The 14,449-nt window shown below is 51.3% G+C and overlaps 2 protein-coding genes across 2 annotated transcripts; both read right to left on the bottom strand.

Annotated features, from left to right (window-relative positions):
• Window positions 1-514: 514 nt before the first annotated feature.
• Window positions 515-1,635, bottom strand: rpl8 (60S ribosomal protein L8; the record flags this gene model as incomplete). Its single annotated transcript, XM_064871883.1, has 4 exons — window positions 515-1,142; window positions 1,196-1,278; window positions 1,330-1,404; window positions 1,633-1,635. 4 exons carry the CDS (start codon window positions 1,633-1,635, stop codon window positions 515-517), a joined length of 789 nt encoding a protein of 262 aa, XP_064732263.1.
• Window positions 1,636-2,233: 598 nt separating this feature from the next.
• Window positions 2,234-14,216, bottom strand: TOM1 (E3 ubiquitin-protein ligase tom1; the record flags this gene model as incomplete). Its single annotated transcript, XM_064871882.1, has 2 exons — window positions 2,234-14,119; window positions 14,169-14,216. 2 exons carry the CDS (start codon window positions 14,214-14,216, stop codon window positions 2,234-2,236), a joined length of 11,934 nt encoding a protein of 3,977 aa, XP_064732262.1.
• Window positions 14,217-14,449: the final 233 nt, after the last annotated feature.

Here is a 14,449-nt window from a genome sequence, read left to right as displayed (position 1 = left end):
CCAGCGTTTTGAAGAGACTACCGCTGCTCTCAGATTTGCACACTGCGATTTAGAGCCTGGTCAATGTTAGGACTGAGAGTCATACTGATGGCGCATAGGGAACGCACCGAAAAGCACTGGCTCTGTGGATTTCCCAGAGTGGCAGGTGCGGTGACGTAGCGAGCGGTAGTCATCGTGCCTTAAGGCATCACTAATTTGAAGCACATACGGCAAACTGCTAGAGGGAAACCCTTCTCTATCCACCCGCCCCCAGGTCATATTCAAGGTCAGAGAGTCAGAATTGGTTGCAAGCACGACAGCTACCAGAGCGTGAAATTCCTGGAATTTGCAAGTTTTCATTCATGGTATCATTCGCTCAATATACTTGATTCATCCCCAGCATGACAACGGGTCGTGTTCAGACTGTAGAACCGAGCATCATCGTTCTTGCTCCTCCCCACGAGCGAGGCATTGGACTACAACGACCTCACAGGCTTTGCCGCTTAGCCACGATATGCACCACATGTTCGCAAACTTAGATCTTGATAGCCTGCTCAATAGCCTTTCTCTTCTTCTCCTGTCTGGCAACAGCCTTCTGGCCCATGATACCACCACCCCAGTGACGTCTGTGCTCCTCGAACTTGTTGTTGAAGCCCTCGTTGATAGTGGACACAAGCTTGCTCAACTCGTTCTTGTCCTCCTGCTTGACCTCAGTCAGGGCCACAACAGCAGCAGTCTTCTTGTGCACGACAGTGCCCAATCGGGCCTTGCCCTTGATGATGGCATATGGAACTCCCATCTTTCGGCAAAGGGCGGGAAGGTAGACAACGAGCTCAATGGGGTCGACATCGTTGGGGATGAGGACAAGAGCTGCCTTCTTGTTCTCGATGAGACCGACAACGTGGTTGAGACCGTACTTGACGGCATATGGCTTCTTGGAAACGTCTTCCTTCTTCTTGCCATCTGCCACGGCGGTGGCCTCAGCCTTCAGACGGTCCTTCTTCTGGGCCTTGGTCTCTGGTCGGTACTTGTTCAACAGCTTGAGGGTCTGAGTAGCGGTGTTTCGGTCGAGGGTGTTCTGGAACTGAGCGATGGCAGGTGGGACCTTCAATCGCATGTTCAGAATCTTCTTCTGTCGCTGAAGTCGGACATACTCTGGCCATCTATTCCACGTTAGATATAATTGCCTCCATCTTCTAGAAGTGTGCTCCCGTACTTGACCATTCGCGACAGGTTTCGGTGAGGTTGAACATCTTGGCCGATACCGAAGTTTCGTGGCCGCTTCTCGAAAAGAGGGTTCTGTAGACGTTAGCACATGCTAGCACAACGAGAAATAATGTTCCAGCGTACCTTGGCGGCCTTCTTGTTGGCGCCAGCCTTTGAGCCGGGGAACGGCGCGGCCGCGACTTTCTTTCCTTTGGGGGGCTGTCATTGAGGCAGAAAGATCAGCAAATGCTCTGATAACTTTCAAGAACTCTAGTGAGATGTGTTCGCAGCGCGCAGCTAACAAACATCATCTCCAGCCAATTCATCGTCAGGTTCATGCCCCAATCAAGAGGTTCAACCTTTGACGGTATAATCCATGGTGCAGAATCTCACAAGACTCGCAGATCCAGGCTGTTGCTATCGTAGAGCATTGAGGGCGTGGCTTACCATTTTGATATCGTACAACAAAGAGATAAAGAAGAGAATGAGGTCGTGGTTGCTGGCTGAAGCCCAACTCCAGATGCGCAAGATCAAACGTTGGTCTACAGATTTCCTTTGTGCGCCAAGGCACTAATGATTTTAGCTCAAGTTTCCACGTTCGAAGAGTTGAGGCAGCAAGGCATCAGTTCGACTCAATCACCCACCCTGCAGCCTTCACGAGCACCTGTCTGGCCACTGCATGTTCGCACACTGAGGGAAGAAGCAAGCTATGGTCAGGCCTTTTCATTCGTCTTATCTATCTACTCTGCTAGCTGAAAGCCTTCAGCAGATTGAGTTGTGTCAATGCCTTGAGCATGCCCTCAAGAGCTGCACCTCTTGTGTGAGAAGCATGTCAAGGTCAACTACTAGTATGTAGAAATGTCATCGCCCACTATTCTTGCTCTGAACCATGCAACCATCGCAATAAAACAATTTTCGCCGAATCCATGCATTCTTCGCTCTTCTGATCACACTTCCTCCATTGCCGTCCTATCCTAAACGCCTGGCTATGCATATTATCGGCGTATTTCGTCACACCCACACAATGTTGTACATGAAGTCGTAGCAACTATGCAAAGCCGAAGTAATCAGCTCCAAGGCTGATAGCAGTGTTGATGTTCTGCTTCATAACCTCGAAACTCTCGTAAGCCGGAAGGTCAAGCTGGTTGAAGCAGGTATGACTAGTTGGCAATCTGTTGGTCGAAGGATCCTTGTGGATGTTGCACTTCGTCAGACCGGAGACACCCTCGAGCTCCTTGAAGCCATTGAGTGGTACCTTGCTAGTACCAGTGATGAATTGGAGGAGTTTGGCTCGCTCTTCATTTGTCATTGCTTTAACGATTCGCCAATACCAGACAATTTGCTGACTGCTTGGGTTGTAGTTGTGGTATTCTGTGTTGGCTTTCCAATCGTCAACATCAATCTCGGGTAGACCAGAGATGAGCAGTTCTAATTCCTGCTCGTTGAAGATAGAAATGAGCTCGGCTGGAATGATGTCGTGGAAGCCGCCAAGGAAACTGTCAAGCTGCTCCTTGACTGACTCGGTAAGTCGGTACTCGACCAGCGCTTGGACGTACTCCTTCTTGTTCTCTTCGGTAACTGAGATATTCCTACCATCTGGAATCAAGTCGATGATCTTTTCTTCACCAAACTCGTCCTCGATGACAACAAACTCCTCGTCGAGCACATCAGTAATGTCATTCTCCAGGATCCAGACCAAAGACTTGTAGTAGTCGACATCGCTGCTTTCCAGATCTTTGAGGTTGGGTTTCTTGCCAAGTATACGCTTGTAGACTGCTCTGCTGAAATGGCAATCCAGGACACGGCCTTCATGTAAAGCTTTGCCGATAATTCGTCCAACGAACTTGAAGTACAGCAGATGCTCGTCGTTGACTCGACTCAGAGGACTGGGATGGAAAGTTGTCTTATCTGATGCGACAGGCTGGAACAAGGCGTAGTTGGGATCAAACATGCCTCGAGCAAGGACCTGGAACCATTCTCGAGTGACACCACCAGCATCAACTCCTTCCTCGCCATTGAAGCGGATGTTGAGCTTGCCATACTTCATCTCCTCCGCATTCTTGAAGTAGAGTGCTTTGTATGAGTCAATGAAGACCTGGTCTCTGCGCACATTGAGCTGCAGAGGTGGCTGAGGGTGTCGTTGTGCGTGATGCCTCGAGTGAATTTGCTTGTTGAAGTAGCTGCGTTTATTATCGAAGTCCAACACTTTGCTATTCTTGACCAGAATTGAGAACTGCCCTTGCATTAGTTTCGGAGTCTGTCGAATGATGTCGTTGAGGATTTTCCGATGATCAGAAGTGAACTTGAAGAACAAGTCTTCGAGCTCGCTCGTGTCTGTGGCAGTGGTGGGGCTCTGCACGGTACCCTCCTTCACTGCGACTGGAGCGTCTTTGAGCGTCGTATGCTTGCAGACAACCATGAGTGACTCAATCAAGGGCAACAAGATGGTCGCGAAGCTGATGGTATCTCCCTTCTCCTCAACAGCATCGAGGCAATCGCTGAGCTTGGACCACAATTTGCTGAGGCCGAGGCTTTCATATGATAGAGTCAGGATGCTAGGTGTTTTGGCGTCGGACGACTCATCCGCGTTTTTGGGAGCAGAAAGATAATCTAATGCTTGTAGTACCCTCAAGAGCTTGACTTGATCCGATGTACTTGCCGAGAATTTGGAAGCGGCAGCGCCTTGAACGTCAGTGCTAGACTGCGCGTCTTGGATGGCAGGAAGCAGGTCATCGAGCTCGACGCAGATGGCTTGCGACAGAGAGTGCACATGTTTCGTGAGCTCTTGGCCAAACTTTTGACTAGTATCCGGGATGTGAGAAAGGCTTTGGAGTGTCTCCAAAGTGTGGCGGAAAGTCTCGTGTGAACACTCGGGAGCAACGAAAATGTTCGTGATGAGCTTCAAGTTGTGGTCAGTAACACTGGGTGGCTCGAAAGGCTGCTTCTTCTTCTCTGACTCAGCAGGCTCAACGTTCTCTGCCTCATCCTTTTCTTTTGTGGCCTCCGACTCATCAGATTTCTGCCCGCTGGATTCGGGTTCAAGGCCGGCTGTCGCATCTTCCATGGTAACATCAGACCTGGTGTCCTTGACGTCACTAGGATCTTGCTTCTCAATGCCCTCAACTTTGGCCTTTGTGGCTTCTTCTTGCTTCTTTTCGGCTGCTTCTCTTTCCTTCTCTTGTTTCATGAGGCTTGCGAGAGGAGAAGTTACTGTGGCAAGTAGAGATGCGAGTGAGTACAAGCAACTCGAGTTGTCCATGATAAGTCGTCGATCAAGCAGGCTAATCAGGTCATTTACAGGATGCGTGGTCTGTTTGGCATCCTTGCTCTTGCCTTTGCCTTTCGTCTTGGCCTTGTTTGTCGAGGTAACGTCGACTTCTCGTAAGAACAGACTCTTCACGTGCGCATTGTGCTTGCAAATGTGACTCAGTGTGTTCAAGCATTGTTGAACAACAAGCATAGGTGTGATATCGTCGCTGAGGCCAGCATACGGTTGCATTGATAGGGTACGCTTAAGAGGTTGTGGTGTCTTCGGCGCGCCGCTAGCCTTTGCTCTCAGCGACAGGCTGGCAAGGCTGCGCTCAATAGCAGTCACATCCGTCGAGCCATCTTTGAGAATGACGAGCAGTAAGCTGACGACTTCGTATCTCGTCTGTCGGTTGCCACAGACTTGGCTCAGTATGCTCAATAGATTGCCTTTCAAAGAGCCTTGCTGTTGAAGAAACATCAGACGGAGTAGAGTTGCGACCCCAGCTTTGTCAACCAATTGGACAATCTGTTGGCGCTTAGGATGGCGTTGCGCAAGGCCTCGACGGCCTCTGCCGTTTTCTAGCTCTCGTTGCGTCGGCATTCGGTGTTGGAAGAACGTATTTCGTGCCTGTGATCGGCCCTCAGCAGCGTGCTGCGCGCTCAGCCCACTAAGAATGCCTTCAGGTTGCTCTGCCAGAATAGCACGTCGGAAGGCTGGATCGAGGGTGGCCAGAAAATCGTCAACATCCATATCACCAGGTTGTATTGCTTGACCAGTCGGTGCGCTTGCCTGCGCTTCTCGGCGGGCTCGGTCACGCTCACGACGTCGCTGGGCTGCGGCTTCTTGTGCTCGAATTTCTTCTCGAATGTCTTCTGGAAGTGCGTTGAGGAATTCTTGGTCAATCGCACTGTCATCATTACCTTGCTCTTGGGCTTGTTCTCGTCGGTTTTGGTATTGAGCAGTGATGACTTCTTCCCGCAGATCTTCCGGCAAAGCCTCGAGATATTCAACATCAATGTCCAAACCAGTGATGTCGAGCTGTCGACCACGAATTGTGGTATACCTCCGGGCTTGCAGTTCTTCAGCAGGTTCCTCTGTCTCCTCGCTAGACTGCACACCCTCCATCGCGTCGCCCGGTTGAGGTTGAGGTTCGGCTCCTGCGTGCTCTTCGGCAGCGGCTGCTTCGGCTTCAGCGCGGGCTCGTTCTTCGGCCTCCGCTTGTTCCTTCGCAACACGTTCTTCTTCTGCCTTGTTTAAGCGCTCCTCCTCCGCCTTGCGTTCCGCTTCCTTACGCTCCTCCTCAAGTCGCTTCCTCTCTTTCTCGCGTTCCTTTGTCTCATGCTGAGCAGCAGGGACAAGGGAAGCATAGACCCAAACTTGGATCGGATGAGACTTGGTAACAAGGTTCTTGCCAAATAAGAGTCGCGCCTCTTCTTGCCATCTAGAGATGGTGAGCATCGGAATGAACTGTGCACTGCGCTGGGGATCTTCCCTTGGCTGTCGATTCATGAACGATGGCATGGACGATGGTCCTCGGAGAAGCTCTTGAATGTCGCCCACAGGTGCAGTCACATTTAACTGCAGCCGACCATCATGCAGCATCTGCGGATCACCTCGCTGCAACGCGCCGACTATAGCATCGAGGATGGCGCCGTGACCGCCGAAGCCTCGTGGACCACCTGGCATTGGAAGAGCAATCGAAGGCCCGCCGGGTCCTCCCGTAAACATAAGTGGCAGACCTTGGCCTGGACCCCCAGCGCCTGCCATACCGAAGGGAGCAAACGCGCCTGGTGTATAGGTCTGGCCATTACCTTCCGTATTATCTGGACGTTGCAGTAACGGGTTTGTCCCATCTTCAGCTGCATTCCGGCCAGATGGAGCCCGTCGGTAATTTCGTGTACCCATCATTTGGTGCATCATCTCATGTTGAGGGTCGTTCGCGATGAGCCTTCGAGAGAAGAATGGCGGCATACCTCCGGTTGCTCTTGAATGCCGAGATCGACGGAAAACCGGTGGTGGTGGCTCTTCCCAACCCCATTCTTCATTCTCATCGTAATCAGGTCCATCAAGCATCATGTCAAATGGTTGGTCGTAGTCCATGCCATCGTTCTCATCGAGGTCCTCCCCGTCTTCGTCCTCATCATCGTCCTCATCCAGGTCCTCAGGACGGTTAGATTGAAGCACGACACCAGCTTCTGGCGGCATGTCCTCAGGGTGGCCTATCACTCGTAGGAGGTTGTCGAGGTGGGAGGTACTCGGGTCGCCGCCTGGAATCGGTAGATCGTCTTCCTCGAAGTCAATCTCTTCACCATCGTCTTCTTCGTCCACATCCTCTTCATCTTCATCCTCCCAGCCGTCGTCCCCGTCGTCGTTACCAGCACCATCCGAACGGTCCTGCCCGACTCCGCCTTCATCATCGTCCTCCATCTCAATTTCAATGTCTTCGGCTTCGTCATCATCTTCATCACTGTCTTCGTCCTCGTCGTCATCATCACTGCTTTCTGACTCATCGTCGTCAGGGTCATGATGGTGGTGATGATGGTGGTCAACAACAAATTCAATATCCATCGGCACATCGCCTGGCATGCCTTCCATTGGACCGGCACCCTCCATAGCATCTTCAAGCTCCTCATCACTGACGACTTCTCCGTCATTGACGGGTGCGGCCATATCATCGTCGTAATCCATTTCCTCGTCGTACTCGTCGTAGTCCATTTCCTCGTCTTCATCGTCGTTGTCACTATCGGACTCATCTTGTCGAGCTGGATCAAGCATACCTAATGCGGAGTTTCTGTAAAGGTCGGGCGTTTCCTCGCGTTCATCGACCAGTTCATCAGACACCTCGGAGGAGGCAGAAGATATGCTTTCCGCGGCCGCCCGAGTCTGGTCAACAATTTGTGGAAATTCATCTGGTGAATTGAGGTTCAGATCCGTCGCCGTCGCTGTCAGCTCTTTCAGAGGCCGAAGTATGAACTTGACAACTCTCTTCGCACTAGGAAATGATAGCTCAATATCACTAATGGCCGAGGTAAGCACGGCAATGAGATTCTTCTCAAGCATCATGCGTGCAATACGCTTGTATGAGGTGTTGTTCGAATAGACTGATCCTTCTGGACCTTGGGGCTTGGAGATCAGTTTGTGAAACAGGTCAGCCAAGCAGAGCAATCGACCATATCGGGCTTGAAGAGGCTCTGACGATGAGAATGTGTCCTTGAAAGCTTTAATGGCATGCTCAAGGACAAATCGACGCACGTAAGTCAGCTCAGATTCGTTGTCGTTGTCCTCGACCTGTCGCTGGGCTGAAGAATAGCGTGACGTAGCAGAGCTACCGAGGTCTTTCTCACCTGTCTTGGTGCACAGAGCCACAATAGCCCTCGTAGACCACTCTGACGTCGCGAGGCGCTTTCGACAGGTGACAGATTCGTCCTTGTCGACATAACCAGACGAAACCAGGCCGCTCAATAGATAGTTGAGCACCCCAGCCCTGGCTTTAGAAGGAGTGGCAGCTAGGGGATCTGCCTTCCTCGAAAAGCTAATGAATTCGATCTTGGTCTGGTTGTAGGAATAGAGCAGCTCTGTAAGACAGTGCATCAAGAAGCATCGGTAGATAAAGATAGGATGCTCGTCCGCCTTGAATCGAGGTTTCTCTGCCTTCTCTGTTGCATCCTTGGATTCATCTCCATTGGTCTCCGTGGCTAGCGTTGCCTCTCCAGGTCGGTCGCTCTGCCCGTCGGTAGCATCGGTCGATGTGTTTGACTCACTATCTTCAACGTCTCTGTAAGAGAGCATTTCAGACAGTAAGAAGTGGATAATGCCATCAGGATGCTCGACCACTGGGATCTTGGTCTCTGTGGACTTTGCATCTTCATTCTTCGCTGTAGAATCATTTTCGACGCTGACAGCCGGCCCACCGTTCGCACTATCCTGGACGTTTGCGTCTGACTCCGGGACCATCTGATTCTCTGGTTCTTGCTCGCGCAGAGCTAGAATTGAATTAGCACTCGATTGCCCGGGACTCCATGAGTTCAATTTGAGCTTCGCGTTGCTGGCTTGAACGAACAATGCTGGTGAGCGAAGTGCGAGATAGCTGAGCTCACGCAGGTAGTTGGTCAGATCGAGCGGTCGTCCCGTACTTCGGTTGCGGAAGTAGTGTACGATTTCCGCTTCCATGATTTGCTGAACTGCGACGTCGTCCTCAATAACATGACGTAAAATTGTCATGAATGTACCTTCAAGCCGTGCATTGACACCTCCACCAAGCTGCTTCACCATAAGAAAAAGCTTCTGTAGGTTTCTCCTCTCACCTTGAAGCACTGCCAGCTTCCGATCTCGAGTAAGGATAACCAATGTCCGAATGACCGACAAAGCCATGCTATGGTCTTTGCCCACCTTGGGCATAATTTCCATGAGACGTTCGAAAAGATGAACCTTTGAGGGGTGTTCGACCACAGTGTTGTGCGTAAGCTTAGGCTCCGTGTAGGAGTCAAGATCGTTTGGGACGTTAAACGTGACCTCATCCGGCTCTGCATCCAAGGCCAACATCTTTTCAAGTATCAAGAGGGTGGGTGCAATCCATGGATATGATTCCTCGCCCACTGGCTTCTGAACAGGAACTTGCAGGAAATCGATTATGCCGTCAATGGATGTCTGTAACACCTTCAACATGCTAGGCTTGAAAGTGTCGTTGCTACAGAGAAGGCCAAGAAGATGAGCGGCTGCGGCAATCTTCTTCCCACGAGCTTCGTCCATCTGCGCATCGACATTTTGAGACAATAGAGACATGACAAGGAGATTAGTGGCAGCCTCCCACCAGCTTCGTGCCATCTCATCATTCAGCTTGACCGCGCCGGCACTAAGCAGGTCGTTAAGGTCGAAGATGAGTGTGGCGTGACTGCTTAGAATGTTATTACAACGCTCAGCGAGCTGATCGCGGATTGATTCTCTTTCGGCATCAATAGTCTGTCGTGTATAGCAGGGAGCTGCCGGTAGAGTGGGCGTCGGTGGCTGCGGGTCATTCAGAATATTACTAATGTTCATTGCAGACGAAGATGTCGGTTGAGTCCTTGGGCTTTGAGTTCGAGATGCGTCGACCGGACCACTCGTATTCGGGGTCTCCGCCGGTACGTTGTTACCGACAATATCAAGGGCGTCGGCAACATCTCCGTCCTGGCTACTATCCTCGAAGATTGTAGCGGTTGGGCCGGTCACGATCTCCATAGCTGACGGAGGACTCGTAACCTGGGAGGATGGCGCATCGCCTTTGTACCTGACGTCGTCTTCTGGGATGGGCAGACGGCGTCTTCGATTGTTGTCGCGCACAGTTCTGCAATATAGCTCCGCAGACTGCACCTGACTAGGGTGTATGACGTTGCAGCGGTACAAGGCTTCTTCAGCAAGGGCCTGGTCGAAGCCTTTGTCTGTCAAGGTGGTGACTCTGGATTTGTCCAGGTCGAACTTGCGTTTGCCGTGCGCCTTCAGCTTGGGGTAGTCCTCTGCGCGAGCGAGGGCTCCATCTTCGTTCTCTCCTTTCAAGGTATGCTTCAGAATAGATGCCAGCTTCCTGACCACCTCATCCGAAGCCTGCTCAGCGTACTCGCTGTCCCAAATGTTGCGAGTCAGATGCATAGACTCCATTCGCAGCTCGAGCAGCAGCTGGTTGGGATTGAAGTAAAAAGGCTTGTCCAGCTCGGTGTACTTCATGTAAGTTGTTTGCTGGGACTGGATAAGTTCGTTGTTGGTAAGCTGATCAAACAAGTCTAAGCAGATCTTGAGACCTGCGTTGGCGGCGAATACCGGACCATCGACCTGACACTTCTTGAGCTCCTCGAAGAATTTGGCACCAATGTTCGTCAGTATCTGCATACCGTCCGCTCGTCTGAAGCAGTCAACGACGAACGATTGGCGGATATGGTTGCTAGGAGATACGCCATTGTTATCCTCCCAAAGACTGTCACGGACCCTCGACAAAGCAACGGTTAAGTACTTGAATCGCCAGTCTCTGATGTTGCCGTCACCCCGGGTTAAGAACGGTTTTGACATGAAAGGTGGATTCAGTTGTGTCGTCAGTGCCCCAGCTAAGGCTTCTGAAACCATCGCAGCTTTCTGTCTGACGATAGTCTCTGCTTTCCTCTTGCCGCCAAAGCTAGAGCCAACACGTGAGAAAAGAGTTGAGATGGCCGCTGGAGTCTCCGTCAAGAGGTATCTCAGGGTCTTGAGATTACGGAATGCAGCTGTGTCTTGCACTTCCTCGACGCTCTCCTCCGAGTCGCCCTGATTCTGCTCGTCGTTGCTGGCTAATTTTGTGATGTTGCCATTAGACACATCCAGAATCACATCAACATCTGAATCTCCTGTAGAATAGTTGCCAGGGCGGGTCTCATCGAGCCAGGTTTTGGACATTGAAGCTAGCAACGATATTTCTTCACGGCAACACGCGGCAGACAGTCTGCCGTACAAAGTGATCAGTTCCGACAAGATGTCGGAGATGTTGAGCTGGGCTATGATGTTGCTGTGAGCACCACGAGCATGATAAGTAGGTGCTGTGAACAATTCCGCTAACACTCTAGTGATGCTGTAAACATTCATCAGTGCTTTGACCAATTTGGTGCCGTGAACGCTGCTCGGTGCTTGCGGACGGTCCACTTCCATAGTGGATGTTTTGTTCTCCGATTGAAGATAGTGACCAAAGTAGCATTGGACGTTATCAGGCTGGTGATCAGTGAACTCTGCCAGACTGCTTGAGCAGATATGTCTTGCGCGGTCGATCAGAACGGGAAGCACCAAGAATGGCTTGTCCTCGCATAACGTGCGGACAGCAGAGGTCAAGTCCTGCATGAACGCGCCATCAGAGAAAGAGTCCTCGACAACAGGGATAGTTGGCAGGCTGACGAAGTCGAGCACCAAGTCTAATGCACCTGCATTGATGAACTCCTTGCAAAGAAAATGGTTTTCGAGGAAGGTAGAAAGAAATCCAGCCACAGGCCGGGCATAATCTAGAGCATTCAGCTCATGTGCATCTTCATCGCTAGCAGCAAGGGCAACCGAGTCTTCGGGCATTGCAATTGACGTTTCGAATTCGAGCGTATCCTTGTTCGGAAGCTCAATTGGGGCGATGTCGGCCACGCCTCTTTCTCGAGATGGCAATAAGTCTACCATCAATGCTTCAACGCCGCCTTCAACGGTTGAGCCTGAAGGACTCTCAACCCAGATCTTGGGACCAGCTCCGTTTTGCCTCAATGTCGATGTGCAGATGTAACGCACCCTCGCGAGCATGGTAATGAGAGAGCTAAGGACAATATTCTTCAGCCCAGGGTGGTGTCGAACTAGTTCATCGAAAGTTGACCCAAGCTGTATCTGTGTGTTGGTGTCTCTGATCGCTTTGACGTGTTCTGGGCTTTCAAAGAGCTCGAAAAACTTCTCGATCACGTTTGATTTGACGAAGTGTGCATGGCCAGCCTCCGTTAAGCAGATGGCCCCAAAGGCAGTCGCGATGTTCGTTATAGCATCAGCTATGGGAGGTAGCTTCAAGGAAAGCTTGGATGGGACTGCAGAGACTGTTTTCAGTGGACGTTCATCACTGTCAGTGCTCGAAGGTGACTGTGGTTGAACAGTATCAAGGAGCGTCGCAACGATCCCTGCCTCAGAAACCACGGTATAACTTGTTGGCTCATTGTTGAGGAAGCCGCACACGGCTGTCACAACTTCGCTCCAGGTGTGAGCTCCGAACTCGTCCATGTGCGACAAGATAAGACGGAATGCTTGCAGGAGATTTGACGAGTCGACGAAGCCACGAAGCGCTCGATCAGCATGATTTCCTTGATGCTTGGAAATGTCTTTGACCAAGCTAAGTAGCTCCCGAAGAACGAACTGCTGCTGGTATGGTATCTTGAAATCAACTCCTGGAGTCCTCCATTCTTCTGGAAAGCCTTGCCCTGTTCCATGAAGCTCTAGAGACTGCTTGCTGAGTCTGTGGGTAGTGTCGCAAGCTATGCCAAACGCGCCATTCGAATTGAGTATCTGGAGGCCGTCCTTGAAGTGATGGAACAGACTCTCCAAAAACTTGAGGATATAGTAGTGTACGCGAAGTGACTTGCCTGTGACGACTTGCAGGCCGGATGCGTATGCAGAAATGAGGTTCTTGTGCACATACTGTTCCGTCGACCGGGTGTTATGAGGACCAGACTGGCTCATGAAGATGGTCCACATCATGAAAACTGCGTGTCGCCAATCGTCGCCAGAATCGTTGTCCGTAGCGTCCCCGTCCTGAGCGATATCGGCAAGTCCTCGGTTTACCAACTGTATTAGCAAACCATGACTAGAGTTTGGCGAAAGCGCTGAATTGATTTCCGATGACATTTGTCGGAAACGAGACAAGACAGCCAACGCCTCCATGGCAAGACTCTGTACATACAGGGACGCGACATTCTGGCTCTTGGTCGGGTCACGAAGGAGATCGACGAGCTGCTGGACCAGTCGCTGTCTGGCCGAAGCACTACTGTCCCCGTCAAAGTATTTCGATGTGAGTTCCTCCTCGTTAAAGACCTGAGCAACAACCCCTAACGCAGCAAGTCGTATTTCTAGGAGCATGTTCCGCGTTGCTGGTGAAGTCACCAGACCGTATGATATTCTTAGCTTGTGCAGAAGCTCGTAACGGGTGGTAGCAGGCATCGATTCAGGCGCGTTCTGCAAGACAGCCTCGATCGTCGTTGTAGCAAGGTCGCTTGGTCCAAGCTCGATTTGCTGAACGCCAGATTGATCTGCTGATGACCCATGGCTGGCAGCGATCTCAACGCTTGGAGTAGCAGCGGCTGCGCCTGCAGATTGTTGTCGGCGCAGAGGTGTTGGTGAAGATGGAGTCTCAATTGTGGTCGTACGCGAAGCGGTTGGGCGCGAAGCTGAGACAGAAGCTTGGCTTGACCAAACAACTCGCACAGCTGCCGAAGCGGTCCAGTCCAGCTCCGATGAACCTCCATCGGTTGTGGAATTCTCGAGGGTCGTCATGCTTTGAGATTGTCTAGCTAGCGCGCGGAAGTCATTGGGATCGGCTGTGGTTGGAGCACGTCGGAGCTTTGGCTGGGAAGCCTTATCCTTGAGTTTTGGAGTCTTGACAGGTGACTGAGGCGCTTTTCGAGAAGCGGTTCGTGGAATAGGACTAGCAAGCTTTTGTAGCTTGGAGATATCATATTGGTAGAAATGAGCATGGCCAGGAGCCTGGGGACCACGATCTGCAAATCTCTGGGCAAGGACCAAGGTCAGGCGCAAGGTTTCCTGCAGAAGAGGAAGCGAAGTGGTGTTGAGTAGGTCATTCAATCTCTCTGAGCTATTATACAGTGTTCGGTTACCACACTTCTCCAAGAGTAACCTCGAGAAAGCAAGGATGGACTGTATGAGCTGGATGTCTCCATCTGCTCCGAAGCCAACCTCTTGCAACAAGGCAGCATCGGCACCTTCATCGCCCTCGTCCAGAACAGTGGTTCCGAATGGCTTTGTCTGAGGACCATCGTCCAAGCCGTATGTCTTGTTGAATTTCTGGAGGACTTCGTCGAAGCGATCTAAGGTTTCAATCCAGTTGTAAAGGTCGCCTCGAGGAAAGGGCCATCGTGATGGGAAGGTCTTGAGGTGGCGGGGTAACTGTGCCAATGGAAGAGAAGTGGTCTTCGCGATAAATTCTGACAAGGCAGGCGACTGGAGACATGTTAGAGACATTCGTACTTCGTTGTTGTATGCAGCTTACCAATGATAGCTTGTGCTTGTCATTTGCCTTCTTCTGAACCTTCCCCATCCTCACGAAAGTAATGCGATGTCCACTAGGGACCGCATGAGAGGAGTAAACTGACGATGATAGCCTTTGAAGAAATGCTCGCTAATTAACCGAAAGGCTCGTCCAGCAGTCGTGGTTTTCCGAGTCTTCCAAGTGTCTTGCTGGTCGATTAGAGGCGCAAGATCATCTGAAAGAAAGAGACCTGGTTTGTGTAGCAGACAATCGGTCAAGCCTAGAGGCAATGGATCCGTCAG

This window comes from Knufia obscura, assembly GCF_036327395.1.
Source record: "Knufia obscura strain CCFEE 5817 isolate CBS 148926 chromosome Unknown scaffold_3, whole genome shotgun sequence".
Classification (NCBI taxonomy): domain Eukaryota; kingdom Fungi; phylum Ascomycota; class Eurotiomycetes; order Chaetothyriales; family Trichomeriaceae; genus Knufia; species Knufia obscura.
This window is presented reverse-complemented; position numbering and strand designations above follow the sequence as displayed.